Genomic DNA, 27,013 nt, shown 5'->3' with positions numbered 1-27,013 from the left:
TCGTTTGGCCCATAATAATTGGCCCCACGTAACAAATAACTCAGTAACGTCTTAATGTTTGTGATGATTATAAAACCGTATATCCAACATCGATCTCTTGGATAAGCTTGAAAATAATTAATGTTTGTGATGATTATCCTGATCTTGTCCATCACCTCACCTTGGGATTTTATTCATTTTCCATATTTATTATATATTTAATGTTATATAAAGAACTCATCTTACAACAATAAACAGTGTATAATATATTCATAAGTTTATTTATTAATACATAAATATTATTAATATAGAATGTATAATCACATATAATATTTATATCTGAACATTTTTATGACTGTAATACTCGAGGCGAATGTGAAGATGCATCCGATAATACAGTCACAGGGAGGAGGGCGAGGGATCAACTGGTAGTCCATGAAAAGTGGGAAAAATCAACCAAACAAATTTTCTCCATTTTTAAGAGCTTCTCATAATAGGATAATGTAATGTCATTTAAAAAGAAAAGGAAAAAAAAAAAAAACGAGGGTAAAATAGACTTAACGAATGGTAGTGAAAATGATTGGTCGGCCTCTAGATAAGAAAATAAATGCATTCTAAAAACATCTACATGTCCCACCACCTCTCCTCAGCAACTCTGGTCCGGTTTTGCTTTATATAATCCCACAACCCACTCACCACTCTCAACGGGCGCAGCAGATCAAACGATCACTCACTAATCAACTCGTTTGTTGCTAAAGCTTTGGAGTCGGGGGCCTCGGGGCTGAAATGGAGGGTAAAGAAGAGGATGTTAGATTGGGAGCCAACAAGTTCCCGGAGAGGCAACCGATCGGGACGGCTGCTCAGAGCCAGGACGATGGCAAGGACTACAAGGAGCCGCCACCAGCTCCACTGTTTGATCCTGGCGAGTTGAGCTCTTGGTCTTTTTACAGGGCTGGGATTGCCGAGTTCGTGGCGACCTTCCTGTTTCTGTACATCACGATTTTGACGGTGATGGGCGTTGTTAAGCCAGTCGACCCCGGTAAAAATAAGTGCGCAAATGTCGGGATCCAAGGGATCGCTTGGGCCTTTGGCGGCATGATCTTCGCCCTCGTCTACTGCACCGCTGGCATCTCAGGTTCGACATTATGCGGCTGTATTTTTACAGTTATTTTTCTTTGCCTTCTAAAATCTAAATGGTGACTGGGATCCGGATCCCGGTGATGGAAAACAAAAACAGAGCCCACCGTGGGGCTTGAACCTACGACCACAAGGTTAAGAGCCTTGCGCTCTACCGACTGAGCTAGACGGGCTCATACTTCTATTTCTAGCTGAATACATTAATTAATTTTTATGTTTTTTTTTCTTTTAAATTGCGGCAGGAGGTCACATAAATCCAGCCGTAACGTTTGGGCTGTTTCTGGCGAGGAAGCTGTCGCTGACGAGGGCGTTGTTCTACATGGTGATGCAGTGCCTTGGTGCCATCTGTGGTGCCGGTGTTGTGAGGGGGTTCTTGAAGGGCGAGTACGTAAGGTTGAATGGTGGGGCCAACTTTGTGAACCCTGGATACACCAAAGGGGATGGCCTTGGCGCTGAAATTGTTGGTACCTTCGTTCTTGTCTACACCGTTTTCTCCGCCACTGATGCCAAGCGTAGCGCCAGGGACTCCCACGTTCCAGTAAGCAGTCTCCCCTCTGGCTCTGATCTCCCTCTCTCTTTTTCCTTCTTTCAATATGATGATTGGTTGATATATTTTCTTCTTGATTAGATTTTAGCACCTCTACCTATTGGGTTCGCGGTATTCTTGGTACACTTGGCTACCATACCCATTACTGGAACCGGTATCAACCCAGCTCGGAGTCTTGGTGCTGCAATCATCTACAACAAGGACCGCGCCTGGGATGACCACGTAAACCATCTGATTTCTCCCGTCCCTTGATATATATATATATATATATATAGATATATATTTAAATCATATATAACGTATGACCCTATGGGGTAGTTGTTTAATTTACACTCTTAATTTTTTTTTTCCCTTGAGCAGTGGATTTTCTGGGTGGGACCATTCATTGGGGCAGCACTCGCAGCTCTATACCACCAGGTTGTGATCAGAGCCATTCCCTTCAAGTCAAAGTGAAGCTAGTGATGATTTGTATTTTGTGGCCATCGATGTTGCAAGTTAAAAGACCAAGCTAGCCGAGTCTGTCCAGATTTCTCTGTGTTTGTGTGGGTAAGATAAGATATGTAATAGTGGCATGCTTCTTTCAAATTCCCTCCTTAATTTCGTGTCTTTCTTCTTCAAAGGGGAAGAGGTTGTTGATGGGCCCCATTTCTAGTAGGCGGGCTTTGTCTGTTCGGCTGTGAATTTGTGTATTTTCATGCAGAATAACAAAGATCAAACTGTTTCAAAGCTCATCATGTTCCAAACTATATATAAATCAAATCAGTGTACTTCTTACCAGAACTGAATTCATGCTCGTTCATGCACCATTTTCACCTTGACTGTTGGGTATTGGTCATAGGTCTCATTTTAAGGTCTGTTTGGAATACAATTATTTTAAAATATTCTTAGACTATTTTATTATTATTTACAAATAATTTACTACTAGTAATTATTATTTTCATAAATAATTTATTATTATTCATGATTGGTAAAAAAAAAAAAAAGGCAAAAATAAGCTCATAAATTAGTTCTCGTAAAAGTAATATATATAACTCATCACTGTTATATAACTTTTCTTTGGGCCACTGTCCATTCGATTGTCTTATAGTCGGATATAAGGACATTTACCTACTCCCACCTACAGTGGCGATATAGATAGCTCATTCTGTTTCTCACTATTTAATCATTGTCATTGAGCTTAATCTAGATCATGAGATCATTAGGCCGCCTATGACCTGATTGACATAATCCATAAGACTCCAAAATATATGTCTTACCTCCGAAACCCCATCTCGAAATGTATCCAAAAATATCATTAGATCAAATGTCACAATCAAGTAAAAAAAAAAAAGACTTGATAGTTATCAAGTCTTTGAGTATAGTGACGGGAGAAAATGGATATTATTATATCACAATTCAAAACAGGAAATCACAGTTATTATATCACAATTTTATTTGAAAGTTGGTTCATTGCACAATAATCACCACTTATTACATTAACTGATATAAAAAACCGATGCTTTTAAATATGAATATTTTAGTATTTATTAAAATCCGAAAAAGTACTGACTAATTCAATTAGTACAAAACAACCAAATCCACACGGCATACGTAATTAATTGAATAACTTTTGGGTTACGAATTGTGACCTGATCAGCTACAATCTTAATTAATAATTATTGTTGCCAAATAGTAGTCTTAGTTATAAGTTTTAAAAAGATATATTTCCGTACAAACTATTGATAAAAAAGTAGATCCTGCCAATAAATAATAGGTTTTTTTTTTACACATTTTTAAAGTATGATTCATTTTCTTATAAAGATTTTTTCTTATAAAGATTTGTATGAAATTTGTTTATTTAAAATTTGTACAAATCATTTCTCATTTATTTAAAAAAAGAAAAAAAGGTTTTTTTTCTCAACTGTCTCTGCATATAAATGAAGCTAGGGACTAAATACACGAAAGGTAATGAGTTAGGGTGGCTAATGGCCATAGTCTATAAAACAGTAAGTTAGAATGAGCATGTTGCATTTTGATTGACTTACAAATGCATGATGTGTCACAACATAAACCATTCCTGCTGTAGAAGTTAATATGGCTCGGGTTTGCCCCATAGCATATAATGCATTGTTACAAAGTAAATAGTAAGAAAATTGATATGATAATACTACTCATTCTAATGGGAACATAATACACAACTACTTTTCCACTTATATTTAGCAGTTATATATCTCTATTACTTAATCAAATAATTATTTTACAATGTGTAATATTGATCGAAAATGACAAAATATTGAATGAAGATCAATATTCCCCTTTTAACCTAATATTTATTTTTTGAATTCCTTTTTTAACCTAAAACTAAACAGAGCATTTAGATTTGACTTTGGACTTCCCACTGAGAGAAATCCCATAAAACTTCTGGGCCAGAAAAACCTTTCTATTTGTTTCACAAAAACTCTGTTTCATGCATTCAGGGAAATATGTTTGCGAGTTTACCGCAGGGCATCACACAGTTGTGTTGTGTATGTTTGCGAGTTTACCTCAGGGCATCACACAGTCGTGCATTCAGGGAAATATGTTTGCGAGTTTACCTCAGGGCATCACACAGTCTGCCCCAATCTCATCGTGTAGAATGGGCCGAGACACATTGTAGCACCGCTCGTGGCCCAATAATAACCGAACACTGAACAGAGTGTTTAGCTTTAGCACCACTCTCTTCTAGTCTCAACGTCTCGGTACTCTCTGCAAACCCTAGCTCCCGCTGTGCATAGACTGTGTGCCCAACCGAAACCAGACAATCCAAGCGCAGAGAATGGCGGCGAGCGAGCACACAGTGCTGCAGTTCACGCCGTCTTCGGCGAGTTTGTCCGCGAGGGTTCACCCTCTGGTTATCTTCAACATCTGTGATTGCTACGTGAGGCGTCCTGACCAAGCCGAGCGGGTAATCGGTACCCTCCTTGGATCGGTCTCCTCCGACGGCACGGTTGAAATCCGCAACTCCTATGCCGTTCCACACAACGAGTCCTCCGACCAGGTTTTCCTCCCTCCCCATGAGATTTACATCAAATTTGCGTTATTATAATATTTATCTTGGATTTTAAGATTTATATAATTACTGTTTGGTCTGTAAGAAAAAGAAAATCAGAAAGGTAAAATTTGATTATTTGGTACCTGACTTAGGATGATGAATGAATTTGCCGTATTTTATCAGTAGAAGTTTTTATTTTTGGGAAATTTAATTGCGGCTCGTCTTGGCTTTGATTTTATGCCAACTTAGCGTGTCTTAACTATCAAATTAGAAGTGCCAATTCAGTATTTGGTTTTAAAGACCTTGTACAGTATCTTGCTTGTGATACTCACTGATAATGCTCCCACACGGGCGGAATTAGGATTTGGTATTTGGGGGGCGATTGACAAAGTATGTAGTATGAATGAGTATAAGTGATATGTATTTTTTGCACGTGATTATATAAAAAATAATAATCATATGTCATAAAATTGTATATAAAAAATATGTCTATAAATTATCTTATAAGATAATTTTTCTTAAGATTTCTGTAATTTGCTAAAGACCATTACAAAAAGACAAGAAAATGAAATATCAACTTTGGATTTCCCATTCAAATTAAGCTCGACGACAATCTTTTATGAAATAAAATTCATTTATTATCATCTATGAAGTGAAATTTTTGACAATTTCTTTCTTGGCAATTAACATCAGGAATTTGAGAGGATAATTTCAGTAAAAAATTTGAAGGCCCGCGTATTGGGGGGACTAATTTCAGTAAAAATTTTGAAGGCTTAAGAAATATTATACTTATATATATACTATATTAATTTTTTTAAAAATTCCTAGCATGCATGTGGTTCCGCCCCTGCTCTCACACATCAACAAAATTCATGTTTTCTCATGCTCTTTCGGATTTTCCTTAATTTTTTTTTTTTTGAAAAAAAATTGAGTTGCAGGTTGCTTTGGATATCGAGTACCATCACAATATGCTAGCATCGCACCAAAAAGTGAATCCGAAGGAAGTCATTGTTGGATGGTAAATGGCACGTTGCGTTTTTTACTCTTGTAATATTTAGTTGTTGATAATACTAGGAACTATTTTAAAGCTGTGAAATACAGATTAACAAAAGGGGTGCGATAGGAGGTGGATTTTATACGGGGAAATTTGTTTGGTATCAGATCATGTGAACCGTTATCAAAGGTCAAAATGAAGTTCATGTCTTAACAACTTGATATCAACTAAAATGCGGCTACTTTTGAGCTTTAGGTTTCTCGTGTTTTGAAAATGGTCAGGAGCTGACTCCTGCTTGGCTGCCTTTTGGATTAATTTGGGGTTTATGTCAAAGGAGTTTTGATTTGTATGAGCTGGTTGTAATCTTTCTTTGGTACCTTATAAAAGCAATGAATGTATGCAGGTATTCAACTGGTCTTGGCGTCACTGGCGGTAGTGCACTTATCCACGAGTTTTATTCTAGAGAGGTTCCAAACCCTGTTCATCTGACTGTTGACACAGGATTCAGGAATGGACAGGGAACAATCAAAGCATATGTTTCTTTCATTTTGTCTCTTGGAGACCGGCATCTTGCTGCACAATTCCAGGAAATTCCTCTTGATCTTTGTATGATTGAAGCTGAACGAGTTGGATGTAAGAATTCACTTTTAGTTCCACGTTCCTTTTGAAACGATTCATGACAGACTTTAAATAATGGCAGTTGATATCGTAAAGACAAGAACGATCGACAAACTCCCAAACGATTTAGAAGGGATGGAAGCTTCAATGGAAAGGCTATTAGCTCTAATTGATGATGTCTACAAATATGTTGACAATGTTGTGGTACGGTTGCAATATCTTCTCAATTGTTGATCATGTGTCATTTTTTAGTTTGGCACCGGGTGTTGGGGACAAATTCTTGAATAATCTTCGGAGTTTTCAACAAGTGCACCTTGGGTGACTCAATAAAAAATTTCCCCAGTCCAACGGCCCCAAGAGTGGGAATGCGGAGTTTGTTTTGTATGGCTCTCCTCAGGATCACTACACCACCCCTTGAGGTTACTGGTCACCTCCTTTTTGTTTAAGATTATAAATGTTTTTCTTCACAGGATGGCCATGTAGATCCAGATAACAGTATAGGGAGATTTTTATCAGAAACTGTATCGACCCTTCCCAAACTGTCACCATCAGCTTTGGATAAACTTGTAAATAACAGTCTACAGGTAATTGAATATATTAGGTTATTACCTTCATTGAAGTTAGAATTATAGTACATGTACTAACTGACCATTCAACTGATTATCCAATGTGGTTGTTATTCTGATGGTGAATTTAATCCTTTTTTTTTTTTTTTCCCTTGCAGGACAATTTGCTCTTGCTCTATTTGTCAAGCATCACCAGGACGCAGCTCAGCTTAGCCGAAAAGTTGAACACAGCTGCTCAGATTTTGTAATGCTAATCTGTTGGAAGGAACCCGTGTGCCAAGAAAATTCAATTTACAAGTGTTCCGTCCGTGGACCGTGATCTATGGCAACTTTGAAGAGGCTGATTTTTTATTCGGAGAGAGTCATGATATGCTTGCATGATTTTGAATAGGCGGGGATCATCGATTTGAGGAAAGAAGAGTGCTTTGAGGTGGTTGAATTATTTCTGGAGCAAATTTTTTTAGTCGAGATCAAGTACTATATATTGTTTCTCCTCTGGACTCTGGTATAAGAATGCTCCCGAGATTTTCTTTAATTTTTTTTTTTTTTGGTTTTTTAAATAGTAGTTAAGTTTCTTAGATTGTTAAATGTGGGACTATTTCCACCAAACCGCTCAAATCTATGATTCTATCGTACATGTACAATTGATTCCAGCAGATAACGAGAGACCTAGTCATGCGTTCTTTTATTTTTATTTTTACTTTGTAAGGAAGCATTCATATATTTTAGCAAAAGCGGTACAATTGATATGTTTTCGTAGTTGCTAGGCAATTCTGGGTAAGGAAAATGACAGATATATAATTATTTTTATAATTATATTATAAACTAGAAGTATTCTTATAAAATAATTTATAAAAATATCATAGTATATACTATAAATTTAGTTATAAGTGTAACTGTACATTAATATGTACATCAATCTAATGTAATTGATTAAAAAATAGATCTTATTAAAAATAGTATTAATTTAAATTTTAAATATGATAAAATTAATATTAATATATAAATTAATACATGATTTTATTTACACGTAATAAAACCATAAATCTTTTTATCTTCAAACATGAATATGTATAGGATAGGTACAGATCGTCTCAATGGTTTCATGAAAAGTAGGCGGTCTAAACATTATTGCATGGTCAATTTGGTAATTATGTGTCCTTCGAAATTATTTTAGGAGAGGTTCAGCAAGTTAGAGATCTGATTGATGATTCCTTATTCGGTCTATCTAAAAGCAATACCTGAATCGGTCGATGACTACATTATTTAAGGTGAGGATCGACCAGGAATCGAAGAAAATTGTTGTCATCGGAAGATAATGGGACCGGATTGAATAGAAATAAGTGTCCATCACTGACGAAACTGATAGAAACTACTCATTATCTTAAAACTGTGTGATAACGGGACCGGATTCGCACTGCTATATATAAAACTGTCGATATATATTACACTAATAATGCACTTTCCGGTTGGGGCGGGGCCTAATAAGGGAATAAAATACACTCGTCTACGTAGTTCTTTTTAAACGTACCATTAAATAATGATATAACATGTGCGGGAATTCAAATTTATTTACATTTAAATGAATAATTTCATGTTTTGCCCACACTTGGGGTCATTCTACTGATTCTGATTGGGAGTTCGTTAGCATTGATGCTTCATAAATTCCCCATGATCATGCTGTCATTGGATGGATGGGACGATGATAAATGCCTTTGCCTTTTTGTCCGGACGGAGGAAGTGGAAACTTTAACTCCTGTTAATGTACTAGTAGACAAACGTGGTGGAGACTGATGAAAAGTTGCAGAAGACAAGAAATATGGGGCGGCCTAGATTTCACGCGTGCCCGGTTTGCAGCCTAGACTTCTCGAATCTCACTGAATAACATTTTCCTCGTTCTTCCCTGTCGGAACCCCAGCTCTCTCTCTCTCTCTCTCTCTGAACGTTAAGAAAATGTAAAGTTGCACTAAGATGATACGTCGACAACCAGTAAGGACAGGCAAGCACGACAGTACCATATCTTTTGAAAAATATTCTAATGATAAAAAGATTAACAGCTCTCTCCCTCTCGACCTAGCTCCTATTGGTTTTTTTTTTTCCCTAAGGAATTTTCTTTTGAGTTTATTTAAAATATCACAAAAGAAAATAATTCGGGGATGGAGTTTTAATTGATAATTCTTTTCAGATTATCATATATATGATAAATAATCGGTTAAAATAAAAAAACACAGGAACCTCAGTTTCCGGAGCCTCCTCTATGAGGCTGAGGTAGCACCAAATGAGTGTGAATAGACAGACAAATTATTATATTATTATAAAGCGATACGGATAATAAGGAAATTCACAAACAGATGCTGCGTTGTTGAATTGGGTAGACGGCCACCTGCAAAATAATTTTAGAATTGGGTTTATTTTATTGAGACAAAGCCGAAGCGTCGTGCCAAAGTACAAACAGACAAATTTCACGCCCGTGAATAAGAAGCCCTCGGGAATTGTAGAAATTGTGCGCACAACGATTTCCCGCTGTACTTTATTTTCTCAAGTACGTATAAAGTGGAACCCCATATCTTTGATTCTTTATGATAAGTTATTTTTTCGATATATCAATCAGTATTTTCTTCTAATACGTGCAATTTCTTGTAATAATTACATGAGTACTCGACGAAGTTTTATGACAATTGATATAAACACAACCAATGTTTTTTTCCATGTTGTCAGATTAAATTCTCCTCTTTTAACTTTTATCAGTTTTTGGATTATTAATAAATAAATCTCATACAAATTTTTGTATTATTGGAAGCTTATATTAGCATTATTTTAAATGAGTATGAAAATATATTCTTTTGCTACAAATAAATCGAAGTGTCAACATATCACTTGTAATGAAACTTATTATAACTTTAAAAAAATTTAAAAACTAATAATTTTTAACGATGTAGGCGTTACATGTTAACATAATTAAGTTTGGAAGAGAATCTTAAAATTTTAAATTATAATTTTCATAATCTAACATATCAACTACGTATGTATAATATCCCATGCATGCACCGGTTTCCAAATAAAACATTTTCTTTAACGACACTTAATAAAACAAAAAACCTTCTACGCACACCACTTTATATTTTATTTAACTCTAGCTATATATGATAGTTTTGAGTACTGACATATCAATTAAACTATAGCCTAATTTCATATGAAAATATCACAAGTTTCCGAATGTTCGTATTTCAAATCCCGCATAAGGTATTGCAAGTGCGATGAATTTGCAATCTCCAAGAGTACCCTACCTCACCATTCTCAAAAACTTTATTCAAAACTAAATTCTTCCTTAATTAAGGGACAAGCTGGTTGAAATAGAATATACTTGCCATGCACTTTCATTCAGATCACTTCACCTAGCTAGCTAGTGATCATGACCTATATATAATCAAAATAATATATATATATATATCCTTAATTATAAATATTTTAGGTTCCCAAAATTTTATCTAAACAAATTTAAGAAGTTGCCTAATTTTTGAACCAAAAGATGACTTAAAAAAATGCATGTGGTTGGCCTAATTAGACAGGAGCCACATGACATGAGAAAAGCCGAGTTGCTCCCCGGCCCTTTCGTTGCTCATGAGTTGTCTATCCCAAATCTCTATTTGGTGGCTTTTAATTGTTGTCTATTAGTTTATGTTCCCATATTCTTAAAAGAAGGTTTAACCCAACCTTTAAATTTTTGACTGAGCTGTACCCATGGTCAATCAAAATGAGTATCTCTGTCAGTCTGTCGTGATCACAACCGTCCAACCCAAATCGGACAGTGTGGAACTTTGACTTTCACTTGCATCAATCTCTTTTAGGCTAACATCCACTTAAGATATTATATGAAATTTGAACAATTCTATATGATCTTTAGCAGACACACACTTGTTTAAAAACAAAGCTTGGATTACTCGGATGTCTTGGTGGGGTTGGACTAACTAGATTAGTCTACTCATGACCATCATTTTTTTATACATATTGAGTCATATATAATAGAAGCAAGTGCAAACTTTACTGAAAAACACAAAACAACCCTATCTACATATACACAAATTTATATGTATGAACTCAAGGCCGAGTTCACAGATTTTAATATACGACAAATAATTTAATCATAACTAGTGAAACTTACATATTGTCTGCTCGCAGACCGAAACGTTCAACAGTGGCAGCTTTTACGCTTGTCTCTCTATTTCTATCACTCAGCACAAAAATCCGGGAAAACACACGGAAAAAATCCGAACAATACAATCTCATATTCCCTAAAATCAAAGCAAACTGGAATAAACAAAGGGTAAATTCAGCTATATATTCATTGATCTCTGATATAATAACAAAAGAAAACAAACCACAAAGGAAGTTTCAAATAAATTATTCATACATGGTATTATATATGCACACGAAGTACTCGCTTCTTTTCAGTTCAGAAGCTGATCAGAGCGAAAGTTTAGATCAGACAGAACTGCTTAAAAGCATTTGAAGCTGAGAGATGGAGGAGGCCGGAATGTCAGCCTTTTGCGTTAAAGCAGGAAGTGTTCGTGGTGGTGGTGGTGGTAATGGAAGTACTGGAACCAAGTGTGGGCGTTGGAATCCGACCGCTGAACAGGTTAAAGTTCTGACTGATCTGTTCAGGTCCGGACTTCGAACCCCGAGCACTGATCAAATTCAGAAGATATCCACTCAGCTTAGCTTTTATGGAAAGATTGAGAGTAAGAACGTCTTTTACTGGTTCCAGAACCATAAGGCTAGGGAAAGACAGAAGCGGCGTAGAGTATCCATCGATGAAAAGGATTTGATCCTCCAGGACGAGAAGATTTCATCTGCAAAACGTAGGTTTAAGGATCTAGGAATACGAAGTTTTTATATCTGTCAAAATAAGCTTCTTTTCTTCACTCATTGTTTTGAAGAAAACAAACTCCATCAGCAATTACTCCTTTTAAGTCTATATGATCGGACTATTGTATATATGCACCAGGACTGTCTAACTTGTGCTTATGTTTAATTTACTCATCTTGTTCCACTATATTTCGCAGATTTCACCGACATGAATCGGTATTCCGAGCCCGAAAGAGTGATTGAGACCCTCCAACTTTTCCCATTAAATTCTTTCGATCCTGAATCCGAGAAGCTGAGACTACATGCAAATGATTACAAGGAGATTACAGGCTTTTCTTACAAGATTGGGACAGAAATGGAGCACTCACCATTGGATCTGCGTTTAAGTTTTCTGTAAACAAGCTTCGAATCTTTGCATGTGGGGGGGAAAGAAAAATGTTGTCTTGGAATCATTGGTGTATTTCCGAGGAAATATTTAGGTTTAGAAAGAAGGGGGAAAGAAGTGGATAAACGGTCAAAAGTTGTAGCTGAAAATTTTACGTAGCAATAGATTCTTCTCTTTTTTAAATTCATTCAATGCTTCGACATTCTTCTCTGCATGCTCGTAAAACATTGTTTTATCTCTCTGTGCTTACTCTGTTGGATTTTTGTACGCTCGGAAATTGGAGTTTTCCTCTCGTCATTTGAAAAGTGTTGTCGGGGTGCATAAACATGATAATGGTAGAAACGGATCGTAGAGCGGGGCTGCTACCAATTAATAAAGTTTGAATTTTTATTATGAGTTTGCCAACCGTAGGTCAACACTGAGATCAGATCACCACACGTTAATGTTTGAATCTAGCTTTATCCGTTATAACTAGATGTCTATCTCCCTACCCTCTTCGAAGACGTTATTAAATTCCTCGATCAATCTTAATTATAAGGACAGTACTGTACATGTTTCTTAGTTTCATAGACAATACTTGAAACGTGGTGTGCATTGTACGAACTACGTCTGCTATGAGCTTCAGTAATGTCAGATAACTAGACACACGTGATCATGCGGCCAGTTCGATTTTAATTTTAATTCGCGGAGAGGACACATATCAGGATGCACCACCGACGACAGCGTACTATCATCGTGTGAATTTGACTTTTAACCACGTGGTCTCGACTTGACTTGATGATTAAAATTCATAGCATTATGCTCACATTATTAAAAAACGGTGATTATATAAGAATTTGAATAAAATTAGAAGAAATCCTTCTCTTCATGCCCAAATTGTTATGTCTCGGCTGACCTCTAATAGTGATTTAAGTTTAATCTCAGGCCTTCTATTTGAGTCGGTCTGACTTTCCCCGAAAAAAAAAAAAAAAAAAAAAATCCAACCAAACTTTTTCTCTAACAGGCCCATGCTTAAAGCCAGGTTAGGGCTCTAATCCAGGACTCGGGCTTATAAAAGGCCAGCCCATGTTTTAGGCCCAACTAATAACCCGTTCGGAGTTCTTAATGTTTGAAGTCTTCTTTGAGGGAGAAAGAGCAACCGACAAGGCAATCAAAATCAATTTATACGGCGAGTGCTGCAGGGGTTTCCTGGGGAAGAAGCAAGCTGTGAAAATCGAAATCGAAGCGGAATGGATGTGATAAAGACACAGCAAATAGCGGCGAGACCCATCGAGAAGGTGATAGTACATCCTCTGGTACTGCTCAGCATCGTCGACAACTACAACAGGGTCGCCAAGGACACTCGCAAACGCGTAGTTGGAGTTTTGCTTGGTTCCACCTTTAAAGGCACCGTAGATGTCTCTAACAGCTATGCAGGCAGGTTCCTCTATAATACCTGCTTCTTATTCAATTTCCTTGGATCTGGAGATTTTCAAATTCGTATATTTCAAGTCTATGGAAAATAATGGCTATAATTACTGCTGCTTAGATTGTCTTCTTTTCTGAACCTTTTGCTAATGTAAATTTTTATTCACAGTACCATTTGAAGAAGATGAAAAGGATCCAAGCATCTGGTTTCTTGACCACAACTACCACGAATCAATGTTTTCCATGTTCAAGAGAATAAATGGTATTGCTTCTAATCTAAATTTTCGGTCCCGTTATTTCAGATGTCCAGTAGTTTTTTTTACTCAGTAAATAAGGATCTTATTGATGAGGAATAGGCATACCCTAAGTAGTATGTTAAAAGTTTATTATTTTTCACAGCCAAGGAGCATGTTGTAGGATGGTATAGCACTGGTCCAAAGCTGCGGGAAAATGACCTGGATGTTCATGGATTGTTTAACGAGTAAGATTACCAAATTGTAATTTCCCGAGTAATTTTACATTTTTGTTCGAGTTTCTCAGCATTTTTATTTGCATTTTATTCGTCTTTCCCTTTACGTTTTTATGCCCTAACTTTTGCATTTTCTTCATTTTCTTTCCCCTTTACCTTTTATGCCCTTACCAATTTTCAATGCGCCTCATCATTTGATCTTCCTAGAAGGTTGCAGAGCTACTAATTGTCGATTTTCCTTTTGAATTGTTGGATGGTTCGTGCACAAATTAATATAGAGAATGCTTATTGGGGAGATTTCGAGACTTGTTTTTCCAATATTTGTAGCTTTGGGATAAGGCAATTGTATTAGAGGGGGCTAATTTTAATGACTTGTATGCTATTTTTTTGTTCGTAGGCTGTAATTAGGTATTTATCTCTTGAATACTACTTGTGTACTTGGGCTATGCCTAATTTTGAGGATCAATAAATTTTCTTATTAGAAAAAACAAATTATATGGTTCACAACTACTTAGAAGAATTTATTACCCTTAATTGCATGTAGATCACTAGTTGATATTTTCATCGCTTGATAATTGAATCTTGGATATATGAATTTCTGTGCTCTTTCTTCCTCTGATTTTCTCCATGTAGCATCTTCATCTTAGAAAATTGAGCTTCTATATCCCCTTTTTTCCTCCTAACATGCATTTTAAGTGCCATGCCGGGGTGATGGGCGCCCCACAGTCATGCATTCGAGCAAGAGCCTTTGCCTTTCTTTGCTGTGTAAATAGTTATATTTTTCCATAGGTTTTCTTCCTCCATCCCGCATTAATGACAGTTTCTTGTATGGCAGCTATGTTCCGAATCCTGTCCTGGTCATAATTGATGTCCAACCCAAGGAACTGGGAATACCAACAAAAGCCTACTATGCTGTTGAAGAAGTTAAAGAGGTAGACCACAACTTATATTTTCTAGGTCTTGTCATATTATTATATTACTTATAGAAAAATGTCGTCATATTAGCACAGCTCTAGTATACCTGTTTCCTTTAATGGCTAAAGCAACTTTTGTTTAAGACTCGATTCATATTTTCTACGACAATGATTTGAGAGTTTTATATGTTTACAGAACGCCACACAGAAAAGCCAGAAAGTGTTTGTGCATGTGCCTTCAGAAATTGCTGCCCATGAAGTTGAGGAAATTGGTATTGTCATTAAACATAAAGCCGAGCTGCATTTATTTTTGCTGCTTTGATTTTATTTAGTAAATTATGAAGAAAAAAAGCTTTTTTTTTTTTTTTTAATTTAAATTTTATTAACACATTTTACCCGCCCCTGTCATAGGAGTGGAACACCTGCTTAGGGATGTGAAAGATACCACCATTAGCACCCTTGCAACAGAGGTTTTATCTTGACTCTGTATCTTTCTGTTGTGTTTATGTGTGTGCACTTTTTATGTCTCTGTTTTTTTCCTTTTTTTTCCCATTTCCTTTTTATAACCCTGTGGGGGTGTGGTGGGCAGGGGACAAAATCTTAGCATCTTTTGTTTTGTGCAGGTGACCGGGAAGCTAGCAGCACTGAAGGGTTTGGATGCCAGGCTCAGAGAGATACAGGGTTATCTTGACCTTGTTATTGATGGAAAGATCCCATTAAACCATGAGATTCTTTACCATTTACAGGTTCGTTCCTAGTTTCCTGACAGATAGGCTTGATCTAGGACTTGTTTGATCAACACGTACTCTAAATAGTGTTTGAATATATTAACAAAATCCTTCAGCAGAAAAATGGGTAAGCCAAATGGCTCCTTCCCCTTCTGTTAGTGCAGGATGGAGGGTGTAAAGTCATGGTGAAACTTTTAATTTTTTCTAATGACGTGAAACCTCACAAGGCACGGCCTTGGCCCTTTGAACTCCCCCACTAGGGAGTAAACCATATCGAAGACTTCACTTGTCAAAACTGTATATGGTATTTATAGTTCAACACTCTTTACGTTCATTCAGGGCCATAACTGCTGCTACTTAAAAAGGATGGGGGGGCTATAACTGCTGCTGTGACATGAGGCAACTCTGTTGAGTGATTTAGTGTTCTTCCATTTTTGTCCATGTGCACTCATGTGCCTTGCGTATATGGATTGTGCTTTTTGAATATTTAGCTTTTACAATATGATATTGATGTTTTCAAAAGTGATAAAGCATGAACCGGGGGTTCTTGCTTTTTTCTTGACATATTTACTTTGTCCACTTTTCTTCTGTTGCCGATGCATTGATAATTGGGTGAATCAGCATGTCTTTTAGTTCAATGATCTTTATTCAGAATTTTTATATTGTGTTTTTTTTAGTTACCATTTCACATTTCCTTATGGTTCTCGTGTGCTTTATGCTATATATTGGCAACATATGTTCATCTTGAGTACCATAGGATTGACTTAAACTAATCCCCTATAACTTATTTAGGAATTTGTGGCCGGCTGCTTCTAAGTTTGATCCTCTGAATTTGTATCTGCCCTTACCACAATTCATTATTCGCCCTACATTTTTACTGGTCACCGGCAATGAAATTTACCAATGAAATTATTTTGATCGTTTGCATATTTTATGATTTTCTGTTGCAGTGACTGATGATCTTTTGTCTGTATCTTTTCAAAATACTTGTAGGATGTGTTCAATCTACTGCCGAATCTCAATGTGGCTGAGTTGATCAAGGGTTTTTCAGGTTAACTTACACTTTCCTGTTTAATTCGCTGGGTGCTTTTTTTAATCAAGATTTTCCGTAATGAAAATTAAAGATACAAAAGGAGGGGATCAATGCATCAAAGAAAAATAAAATGAAAGTGGAACAAGAGCAAATATTTGGTCCGATCCCATGTTTTCTTGATTAACTGTTTGGTGGAGTGCTGCGTTTTTCATTTTTATCTTTAGATTGTTGAGTGATGCCCTTAATGTGCAGTGAAAACGAATGATATGATGTTGGTAATATATCTCTCTTCCCTTATACGAAGCGTGATCGCTCTCCACAACCTGATCAACAACAAGGCAAGATACACTTCCTAAGTCTAATATTAGAATTTAAAACATTATTTTAATATTAGCATCTCTTGTACCAAAATCTTGATTATATGCCCTGATGGCTTAAACTTATCTTGTATGATTTCAGATCCTCAATAAAGAACACGAGAAAGCAGAAGACTCAAAGCCAGTTGCCGTACCAGCTACAGCTGGAAGCTAGAAATGTAGATCTCATCGGGCTTGGATTTTTGGGGGGGATTTATTGTTTATTTCTGAGTACTGAATGAATTTTAAAATCTGAGTCTTGGTGACTTTTGCTGGCCAGCTTGGGGTACACGTGGACATTTATCTAGTTTGGTCGATCCTTGGGTTTACTTGGGTCCGGATGAGCCAGTGTATCCTGTGTACTTTATGCCGGTCTTAATTCGCAGCTTGATAACAAGAAATATTATTGGGAGCAGCCCCTGTTTGGGATCAGCCGATGCACACCATACGTGGCAGTGGCTTAATGACGAAAATCTCCTTAGCTTTTCGATTCCCTCCCTTTGGATTTTCACATTTGACTTTTAGATACAGAATTAGGGTTCGAGCTCGTCGCCTCCTCTCTACTGATCGTATCCCCCCTCTCTCCCGATCGTCGTTCAGTGCACTCTCTCCCTCTCCCCCTCGTCCTTGTCGTTCTTATCATCTCCAAACCATGAGGAGAGGAGAGGTCGAAGAGAGAAAAATCTTAATGAGAGAGAGAGCTTGAGGAGAGAGCGAGGTCGTATAGAGAGAGAGGGATTTGCTGAGAGAGAGAGTTTGATGAGAGAGATCTGATGAGAGAGAGAGGTCGGAGAGAGAGAGCTTGAGGAGAGAGAGAGGTCAAAGAGAGAGAAAAAACTTGAGAGAGAGAGCTTGAGGAGAGAGACAGAGGGGTCGAAGAGAGAGAAAAAGCTTGAGGAGAGAGAGACGTAGATGAGAGAGAGGAGTCTAACAATTTAAAGAAATAAAAAATACAAAGTGTGTAAAGTGTGCATCCGCACAGTTGCCGTACCAGCTACAGTTGGAAGCTAGAAATGTAGATCTCATCGGGCTTGGATTTTTGGGGGGGATTTATTGTTTATTTCTGAGTACTGAATGAATTTTAAAATCTGAGTCTTGGTGACTTTTGCAGGCCAGCTTGGGGTACACGTGGACATTTATCTAGTTTGGTCGGTCCTTGGGTTTACTCGGGTCCGGATGAGCCAGTGTATCCTGTGTACTTTATGCCAGTCTTAATTCGCAGCTTGATGACAAGAAATATTATTGGGAGCAGCCCCTGTTTGGGATCGGCCGATGCACACCATACGTGGCAGTGGCTTAATGACGAAAATCTCCTTAGCTTTTCGATTCCCTCCCTTTGGATTTTCACATTTGACTTTTAGATACAGAATTAGGGTTCGAGCTCGTCGCCTCCTCTCTACTGATCGTATCCCCCCTCTCTCCCGATCGTCGTTCAGTGCACTCTCCCCCTCTTCCTCGTCGTGCTTATCATCTCCAAACCATGAGGAGAGAGAGAGAGAGAGGTTGAAGAGAGAAAAATCTTAATGAGAGAGAGAGCTTGAGGAGAGAGCGAGGTCGCATAGAGAGAGAGAGAGAGAGAGAGAGAGGGATTTGCTGAGAGAGATCTGATGAGAGAGAGGTTGGAGAGAGAGAGCTTGAGGAGAGAGAGGTCAAAGAGAAAAAAAACTTGATGAGAGAGAGAGCTTGAGGAGAGAGATAGAGGGGTCGAAGAGAGAGAAAAAACTTGATGAGAGAGACAGAGGGGTCGAAGAGAGAGAAAAAGCTTGAGGAGAGAGAGACGTAGATGAGAGAGAGGAGTCTAACAATTAAAAGAAATAAAAAATACAAAGTGTGTAAAGTGTGCATCCGCACAGTTGCCGTACTAGCTACAGCTGGAAGCTAGAAATGTAGATCTCATCGGGCTTGGATTTTTGGGGGGGATTTATTGTTTATTTCTGAGTACTGAATGAATTTTAAAATCTGAGTCTTGGTGACTTTTGCAGGCCAGCTTGGGGTACACGTGGACATTTATCTAGTTTGGTTGGTCCTTGGGTTTACTCGGGTCCCGATGAGCCAATGTATCTTGTGTACTTTATGCCGGTCTTAATTCGCAGCTTGATGACAAGAAATATTATTGGGAGCAGCCCCTGTTTGGGATCAGCCGATGCACACCATACGTGGCAGTGGCTTAATGACGAAAATCTCCTTAGCTTTTCGATTCCCTCCCTTTGGATTTTCACATTTGACTTTTAGATACAGAATTAGGGTTCGAGCTCGTCGCCTCCTCTCTACTGATCGTATCCCCCCTCTCTCCCGATCATCGTTCAGTGCACTCTCCCCCTCTCCCCCTCGTCCTCGTCGTGCTTATCATCTCCAAACCATGATGAGAGAGAGAGGTCGAAGAGAGAAAAATCTTAATGAGAGAGAGAGCTTGAGGAGAGAGCGAGGTCGCATAGAGAGAGAGGGATTTGCTGAGAGAGAAAGTTTGATGAGAGAGATCTGATGAGAGAGAGAGGTCAGAGAGAGAGAGCTTGAGGAGAGAGAGAGGTCAAAGAGAGAAAAAATTTGATGAGAGAGAGAGCTTGAGGAGAGAGAGAGGGGTCGAAGAGAGAGAAAAAGCTTAAGGAGAGAGAGACGTAGATGAGAGAGAGGAGTCTAATAATTAAAAGAAATAAAAAATACAAAGTGTGTAAAGTGTGCATCCGCACAGTTGTCGTACCAGCTACAGCTGGAAGCTAGAAATGTAGATCTCATCGGGCTTGGATTTTTGGGGGGGATTTATTGTTTATTTCTGAGTACTGAATGAATTTTAAAATCTGAGTCTTGGTGACTTTTGCTGGCTAGCTTGGGGTACACGTGGACATTTATCTAGTTTGGTCGGTCCTTGGGTTTACTCGAGTCCCGATGAGCCAGTGTATCCTGTGTACTTTATGCCGGTCTTAATTCGCAGCTTGATGACAAAGATGTTCATTGATTGGACATTCAAATGCGATTTCGTATAAAGTGCCTCTCCTTCCATTTCATTCGACCTCGACTCTCATGTCATTAGAGAAATAGGATTGTTATATTCATAAATAGATTTCCATAAATATTATGAGACAAATATTGTCTGTTAGCAAACAGATGTCCTGAATAAGAAAATTTTTACCTGTAAGTCGGTGTTACATTCTATGTCGTTGACATGACAACACTATAAGAGAAATTTAAAATTTAAATATTCTACAAATCAAGTTTTGTCTCTCAACAACAGCATGGAGGGGTGTGCTTACAAGTGAAGATTCGCTTCCCTCTCAATTCCATAGGTATTCACCCCAGAACCCCTCCCAACGTTGTTACTTACCTTAACACCATCTTTCAGAGACTCCACTGCTTTTATCGCTAGTTGGCAACCTGTTAGGCGATTACACCTTGTTGACTTGTTGCCTACTCGGCATGGAGATTGCGTTTTAACAGGATTTTTACACAAATTTTGCACAACTCTTAGATAAAACATTATTATTTTTTAAATTCAAGCCCACCAAAGTTAAAATCAAATTTAAATAAAATCAAAATATAACTATTATAACTATTTGATTTTAGAGTTGTTTAAATTCAATCCATATAATTTTTGTTTGATGGTTATGTCGCCATAATCAAAAGCTCGCATGTAGTATATATTCCGTTGGATTAGAAGGACCGCATAGCTAGCAAGGTTATGCCATGATGCCAGTTATAATACCTATTACAATAGATAAGGTTAGAATCTATATCACTATCTTACTACCATCTCATTTTACTGTTGGCAAAGTTTAATCCAAGAGTTAGCTACTAAGAGTGAGATGGCGATTGGACAGTGAATATTAATTGATGCTAGAGATTTTTGCACAGAAGCTCCGCCTAAAATTGAAACTATTATCAATCAGCAAGATAAATATAACATAAGATGCTTCATACATGAGTTTTTACTTGCAAAAGATAAAACATATATCTCAATAAGATTGTTCTAAAAAATAACAATTGCCCCAAAAAAACTGAACCTAGAGTCACCTATTCTTTCTTTTTTGACAAGAAAATAAAAAAAACAACAATATCCTCGTCGGGCTAATTTTTATCTCTCGAGTTAGAAACCTATTTGCTTGATTTTTTTTAATTCGATGACATAAGATTTTTTAAGCTCTGATGGGTCATTTCCAGTCATTCTTCTTCATTGTAATCAGCTCGAACCGATTGCTCGAACTCAGCATCCATGACGACTCCATCCATAACATGGACAACAATCTCTCCCTTTCTAAGATCTACCCTTTCTGACCGAATCCTGTTAACAACTAGCATCCCATCTGTATCTTTTGAAATGTACAACGTAAACCCAGAAATTGAATCATAAGAGACCTCCCTGTCAAATGGTACCGTAACCGATGAAAGAGTCCGCGGAACAGCTGAGAAACCCAATATCCGAGAAACTATAGCATACGTATCATTCATCTTCTCCCCCACCATACTATCATTCATCCGTAGTCTCAAATCACGCTCGAAAGCTTTTTGGGAAGGGACAAAGACAGTAAAAGCAAGATCCTCAGGCAACATCTCCATCATCATCTCCCCAAATCTCCCTATAATCTTCTCACTCTCGGGAAGTTTTCCCGATTTCTTAGCTCGGTACAACCCAACTGCCCCACTTTCAACTGGTACTTCAGGAATCCGAAGCATCGATATAATAACAACAAAAAGGCAACAGATAGAGACAACAACGCACACGAAAGCGATTGAATTCTTCAAAAGATACCCCCTCTTCATCTTCTTTGACAGTTCCATAACTTGCAGTTATTTATCTTGAGCATGACTTAATTTATACGCTCAGATTAATATTCAAGTTTGAAGAGGTATCGCATTCTTGATCAAACTCCAACCATTAACAGCATGCAAAACCCCCCTAACAAAACAGAAACAACTTACCTCCACGATTTCAAATTGTTGATTGTCAACTAAACATCACAACTACCCATATCATAAGAAACCAAAACGAATCCAAAGCTTAGGACTAAATCAATGGTCAACATAATTTAAAGATCAAAGTAAGACGGGAAGGGCTGTTACCAGGGGAGATATTGTGTTGACTGATGAGAGAGGATGGAGGGGAGATCCGTAACTTCGTTTTTTCCCGGCATAGATCTGCGTCGCCTTCGTCGTTGTCGACCCTCTCACCGTCAAAATCCCAAATCCCCAAGCCTTTGGATTTAGATTTAAGAGGCTGGCACCGGACGGCTTGAAATTGGGTCAGTTGGCCCAATCTAGATATGGTTCGGCTGTCTATTGTGTACGTAATCGTTTCAGGCCTTGTTGTGGAAATTGGATTTTTTCAGAAGAAATTTTGGGGTAGCACGTCTTACCAAAACCGAAGTCGTACAAAATCTTATACTTTCCTATCGTTTAAAAAAAAAAAAAAAATTGTATTTGAACAAATTATATATTTTAAAAATAATTTTAGATAAATATCTTTTTAATTAATGATAGCCTCAAATAATTAACATAAATAATTTGTGAAAAACAAGTATGTCATGGGATAAGAATTCCAAGCAAGATTATCACTCGTGGGACAGGTTTTCTTCAATTTTAAGAGTAATTAAAGAGGACCGAATCTTATAAATTCAGTTATGAGACAAAAAACAGAAAAAGACAAGAAAGTACAGAACATTAATAAGAAACTAAATTTATGTCACAAAATAAACAAGCAAACAAAACGCTCCAGGTAGTTCCCACACCTCATCCTTCCAGAATACTCTACTTGACCCATCAATCACATTTTTTACGCTTTTGATTGTTTCGTATCCCCACAAAACTCTTTTTTTCCCCCTAACGACATGAGACGAGACCCATATATTTGCATTTTTCAAAGTTGACATGATTTTGTCATATTCAGAGCATATATCATGAAGCATGCCAAGCCAAGCCAAAACCATCTTTGGTTTTTTTCCCTCTTTTTTATTTAAGATTTAAAAGGACACATGCTGCATGAACTCTGAATCCGACTCGAGCGCCGCCATCGTATCCGCCGCCAAAACAACCTCAAGATCAACGCTTCCACCACCTTCTCTCCCCGGAAACGCCGATATCTTCCCGTCAAATTTGTTGGCCCTACCGCTCCGAACCGCCAAAGGCCGGCCCCACCCGAAATTGATGTCGTACATCGGAAATCTCGCGGAGCTACCCATCGTGATTGATGCACCATCAAAGTTCCCTAGCGGGAAACACTTCGGATCGTTCTCCCAATTCTCTACGTAGCGGCGCACCATAGAGTCGTCGTGGGCTATCACATTCTTGTTGAGTTGCTCTGCGCACCAGCGCAGATCCCGAGATAACACGTCACCTGCTGACGCAATAGTCGGACTGCTTTGAATTGCATTCCCAAAGTAGTACGGATCCAGCTTCGGCTCGAGCCTGTGACGGCAATTCACTGCCATTCTGAATGTCGTCGCCTTGTTAGAGGGCAATTTCCTCGCACGCGTCACCGCACGCCAGAGAAGTGCAGAGAGTGACTGAAACGATGAAATTTCCATGGTTTTGTTTTTGTTCGACTCCTTGTCGTTTCTCGATCTCGACATGGCGTTCTTGAACCAGTTTTCTAGAATCGTCGTCACCTTGCCGCTATTATTATTTAGGAAAGGGTCGTTGCTCTGCTTTCCCAATTGCTCTACTGCGTCGACATCGACGTTATCGATCCATTTCCGATTGTTGGTCCTTGCTTTCAGCTTCAGAAGTGCTTCTCTGCTGAAGCTGAAAATTCTTTCACGTAACGGCTCGTTGATGGAGAAGGTGACCTTTGGACCACCCTCTGGTAATCTCAGCACCGCCGACGAAATCAATGGCGAGCTGCGGCTGAAGTCCGCTTGCTTCGAGACCCTCCTCATCCCACGAGACAACTCAGCGAAGGTGTTGAAGAAATTCCAAAACGACGTGCCATCGGTGACCGTGTGGTTCATAGCGCAACCGATGAAAACGCCATCAGCGAGCTCCGTGACCTGCACAGCCAATAGGGGCTTGAAATGGCCTTCGTAGCTCACGGTTCGGTCAAAAGCGAAGAACTCCTTAATGCAGTCAGGCACATGGGTCGGAGCCAAGAGGTCACGAACGGACAAACTAGTAGCGGTGGCATGGATAAAGTCGACCCCGGCGTCGTTGCACGTGATATACACGTAGCCATCGGAGTCTGTCCTCAATCGACCAGCGAGAGGCGGGAAGTGAGAGAGAGTTTGAGAGAGACTCAGTTTGAGGAGAGAGATAAGGGAATCAATGGGGATAGGAGGGCGGGTGAAGAGGCCACCCTTCTGGATGTAGTGGACAGAGAGCATGGGAAGGTCTGAGACGGAGAGCATGAGGTCTCCGAGCGTGGACTTTTGGTCCGGAGACACGGTGCATTTGGATATTAGAGTAGGAGAAGAGAGACCTGTAGAGCAAAGCATTTTCAGAATGGGGTACGTAAGTTTTTTGGGGAATTTTTCTGAGAATGTGGGTATTTATATATGATTAATAGATCGAGAAGAATGCGCCTACCTCTGGTTCTCGCTCGCTGGGTGTAATTGCGAGTGAGGAGTGAGGAAGGAGGGAGGAGTTGGGAGGGGTATATATAGGGGCCAAGGGGAGGTTTCGTTCATGCACTTACCGATCGAGGGGGGGCTATACTATTTTCCTTCATTCTATTTTATTAATTGTCTTTATTTTCCTTGTAATATTCTTTGGTGTTGGGTTGTAATCCGGTACCTCGATTCTGAATTTTTCTTGATGGTCGCTATTCGTAGGCTATGATAATTGGAACCACGTGACCCTGTGCTTCTGTACGCAAAGGTATGGTTTTTTTTATTTATTTTGTGTATATATACACATTGTTTAAAATTGGCCGGAAGTTAATTATTTCTTTTGTGCATCGGAGTACTATATATATATATATAACGTTAAGTATGAATAGCTGTGAATAAAATAAGCCGCAAACACTATAAGAAAGCCGTGATCATATATATTACTTACGAAATGAGCTCACCTACTTCAATTCATATGTATTACTTACGAAAGCCATGATCATGATGTGGAAGATAGACATGATTAACTCCAGAAGATGCATGGATATTTTGTCCCCAAATGGCATGCAATAAGAAGTCATATTTGTAAGATATTATATATTGATTATAACGATAAATAGCGAATGGATGATGAATTATACGTATTAATATTAATTCTAATTAATAATGTATACGTATTATCTAAGGTTAAAAATCTATGTAAAATAAGATAGTAATATTTAGATCTTCTTTCTTTTTAAAATAAGAGAAGTGGAATACAAGAAGTCGAGGATTAAGGGAGACAAACGTTATCAAATTGGCTAGCTAGTAAGTATCTGATCACGATTATATATATAGCCACTAATGTATCTCACTTAATTTCTATGATGGATCAAGTTGGCCCCCACTATATAGATATAATATTATTCTAAGACATGGTCCTTTATGATCGAGAAGGGCCAAAGTCAAATAGATTTGTCCGATCCATGATTTGACATATTAATTAACGTGGAAATCCTTTTTTATATAAGCACACTACTACTGGTTTTTCACAGAGGCCTAGCTGCAGTTGGCAAGAAGTTAAAAACATATATATTTTTACAATCATGGAAAGCATGGATAAGGTAGCCGAGAGTGTGAATCTAATCATTAGATTGCCTAATTAAAGGGTGGAAAATGGGACATTTATCCTCAAGCTGGGAAAAGGAGATGATCACCAGGAATTTGTATTATCTGCCTTTATATTTTGATGACACCTGTAACATCATTCATCCACGTGCGATGATGATCATGAATATGTGAAAATAGCATGCATATCAAAATGGTGGGGGGCAAGCTAGCAACAAGTGGCCATTTTCTAGAAATGGTCTTGATGATCATTTTAGACCGAGCTAGCTAGAGATTAATACAGAATCTCTTTAAGATTTTTTCTTCGAATCTCAGAGTATCCCACTAAAGTCTGCCTTTTAAATTACACAATATAACGTACATACCATCATATATGAGATTATACGCATCCATTTCTTATTTTCTTAGCATTAAATTAGATGGTTTATGTATGTTTCAATCTTAGTAAGGATGTCATTTGCCCAAAAAGTCGAGAAAAATCTACGTGTGGGTCAAAATATATAAAGAGTGACAGAGAATTCCACTTGGCCACCTGTCTCCATATTGTTGCCCTCTGATATATACTGGCCGGGGAGACCATATCTCTTGCTATAATGCGACAATTAATCTTCATACAATTATTAAAATACTTACGTACTCAGACTATCTACCATTTTTTTTTTTATCGGATATACTAAAAAGAAACATCACGTTACATAGCAATGGCATAAGATATTACGACCATCTTATATTTCCTATAAATATATATATATTATTAATCATAGATCACAAATTCAGCAAATACGCGATCTTAATTCTTACACTTTACCCTTACTCATATTTAGAAAATAATCTATGACGGTGGGAGAAAATTAACTAAATACCATTACTTGAGTACGTATATAATATATATCGATTGATTTAATTAAAAACATGTGATTCATGGCAAATCATTTAGAAAATAGTACTTTTACTGTATACAGTTATTTTTAAATATTCTTTATACATTCTATTAATATAATTGATTAAAATAATTATTTTATATTAAAAAAATGACACAGTCAATTATATTAGTAGAATACATAAAAAATATATAAAAATAATTATACATAAAATTTTTATTTAAAAAATACATGAGAGAAAATTATAATTACGCCTTATATCATTTAATCGATATGGGTTTTGGGTTATACGTACTATCTGAATGTCGCATTTTGATTAATATATGTATATGATCTGGTAATTAAATAAAATAAGATTAATATCGAATTAAATTTTGCGTAATCAAGCAGAATGCTTTGCCAATTGGAACCATATAAAATAAGGTTAGCGAAGATTCCACGACGAACCAAATTTCCTCATGCAAGATTATATTTAATTACTCGTAAA

The 27,013-nt window shown here is 37.7% G+C and overlaps 6 protein-coding genes and 1 non-coding gene across 10 annotated transcripts; 4 read left to right on the top strand and 3 right to left on the bottom strand.

The window, feature by feature from the left end:
• The first annotated feature begins 638 nt into the window (after positions 1–638).
• LOC122291884 (aquaporin PIP1-2-like) lies at positions 639–2,394 on the top strand. Of its 2 annotated transcripts, none has more exons than XM_043099924.1 (4): positions 639–1,114; positions 1,359–1,654; positions 1,745–1,889; positions 2,024–2,394. In XM_043099924.1, the coding sequence occupies exons 1-4, from the start codon at positions 766–768 to the stop codon at positions 2,173–2,175; spliced, it is 942 nt and encodes a 313-aa protein (XP_042955858.1). In that variant the 5' UTR covers positions 639–765; the 3' UTR covers positions 2,176–2,394. The 2 variants fall into 2 exon arrangements, with proteins under 2 accessions (XP_042955858.1, XP_042955853.1); XM_043099919.1 differs by having other exon boundaries at positions 647–1,114; positions 1,745–1,885.
• TRNAK-CUU lies at positions 1,217–1,289 on the bottom strand. Its single transcript has one exon. It is a non-coding gene; the product is annotated as a tRNA-Lys (tRNA).
• Positions 2,395–4,078: 1,684 nt separating the features above from the next.
• LOC122291895 (eukaryotic translation initiation factor 3 subunit F-like) lies at positions 4,079–7,539 on the top strand. 3 transcript variants are annotated; one of them, XM_043099942.1, is made up of 6 exons: positions 4,093–4,679; positions 5,612–5,691; positions 6,071–6,273; positions 6,368–6,489; positions 6,756–6,869; positions 7,010–7,539. In XM_043099942.1, the coding sequence occupies exons 1-6, from the start codon at positions 4,458–4,460 to the stop codon at positions 7,097–7,099; spliced, it is 831 nt and encodes a 276-aa protein (XP_042955876.1). In that variant the 5' UTR covers positions 4,093–4,457; the 3' UTR covers positions 7,100–7,539. The 3 variants fall into 3 exon arrangements, with proteins under 3 accessions (XP_042955886.1, XP_042955876.1, XP_042955870.1); XM_043099936.1 differs by having other exon boundaries at positions 4,099–4,679; positions 6,071–6,300; XM_043099952.1 differs by lacking the exon at positions 6,756–6,869 and having other exon boundaries at positions 4,079–4,679; positions 6,071–6,300.
• A 3,704-nt stretch (positions 7,540–11,243) lies between these two features.
• On the top strand, positions 11,244–12,289 carry LOC122303745 (WUSCHEL-related homeobox 5-like). Its single transcript, XM_043115681.1, has 2 exons — positions 11,244–11,710; positions 11,915–12,289. Exons 1-2 carry the CDS (start codon positions 11,371–11,373, stop codon positions 12,112–12,114), a joined length of 540 nt encoding a protein of 179 aa, XP_042971615.1. The 5' UTR covers positions 11,244–11,370; the 3' UTR covers positions 12,115–12,289.
• A 933-nt stretch (positions 12,290–13,222) lies between these two features.
• LOC122291869 (26S proteasome non-ATPase regulatory subunit 7 homolog A) lies at positions 13,223–17,496 on the top strand. Its single transcript, XM_043099894.1, has 10 exons — positions 13,223–13,518; positions 13,679–13,771; positions 13,909–13,990; positions 14,814–14,910; positions 15,089–15,164; positions 15,304–15,362; positions 15,516–15,638; positions 16,614–16,671; positions 16,906–16,991; positions 17,113–17,496. The coding sequence occupies exons 1-10, from the start codon at positions 13,332–13,334 to the stop codon at positions 17,182–17,184; spliced, it is 933 nt and encodes a 310-aa protein (XP_042955828.1). The 5' UTR covers positions 13,223–13,331; the 3' UTR covers positions 17,185–17,496.
• Positions 17,497–20,859: 3,363 nt separating this feature from the next.
• Positions 20,860–22,334, bottom strand: LOC122291859. The gene is made up of 2 exons (XM_043099885.1): positions 22,062–22,334; positions 20,860–21,897 (listed from the first exon to the last, which is right to left on the bottom strand). Exon 2 carries the CDS (start codon positions 21,777–21,779, stop codon positions 21,162–21,164), a length of 618 nt encoding a protein of 205 aa, XP_042955819.1. The 5' UTR covers positions 21,780–21,897; positions 22,062–22,334; the 3' UTR covers positions 20,860–21,161.
• Positions 22,335–22,649: 315 nt separating this feature from the next.
• On the bottom strand, positions 22,650–24,572 carry LOC122291846 (uncharacterized acetyltransferase At3g50280). Its single transcript, XM_043099862.1, has one exon. It carries the CDS (start codon positions 24,422–24,424, stop codon positions 22,958–22,960), a length of 1,467 nt encoding a protein of 488 aa, XP_042955796.1. The 5' UTR covers positions 24,425–24,572; the 3' UTR covers positions 22,650–22,957.
• Positions 24,573–27,013: the final 2,441 nt, after the last annotated feature.

This window comes from Carya illinoinensis, chromosome 1, assembly GCF_018687715.1.
Source record: "Carya illinoinensis cultivar Pawnee chromosome 1, C.illinoinensisPawnee_v1, whole genome shotgun sequence".
Classification (NCBI taxonomy): Eukaryota; Viridiplantae; Streptophyta; class Magnoliopsida; order Fagales; family Juglandaceae; genus Carya; species Carya illinoinensis.
Note: the sequence above shows the minus strand (reverse complement) of the source record. Positions and strands in the feature narration are given on the sequence as shown.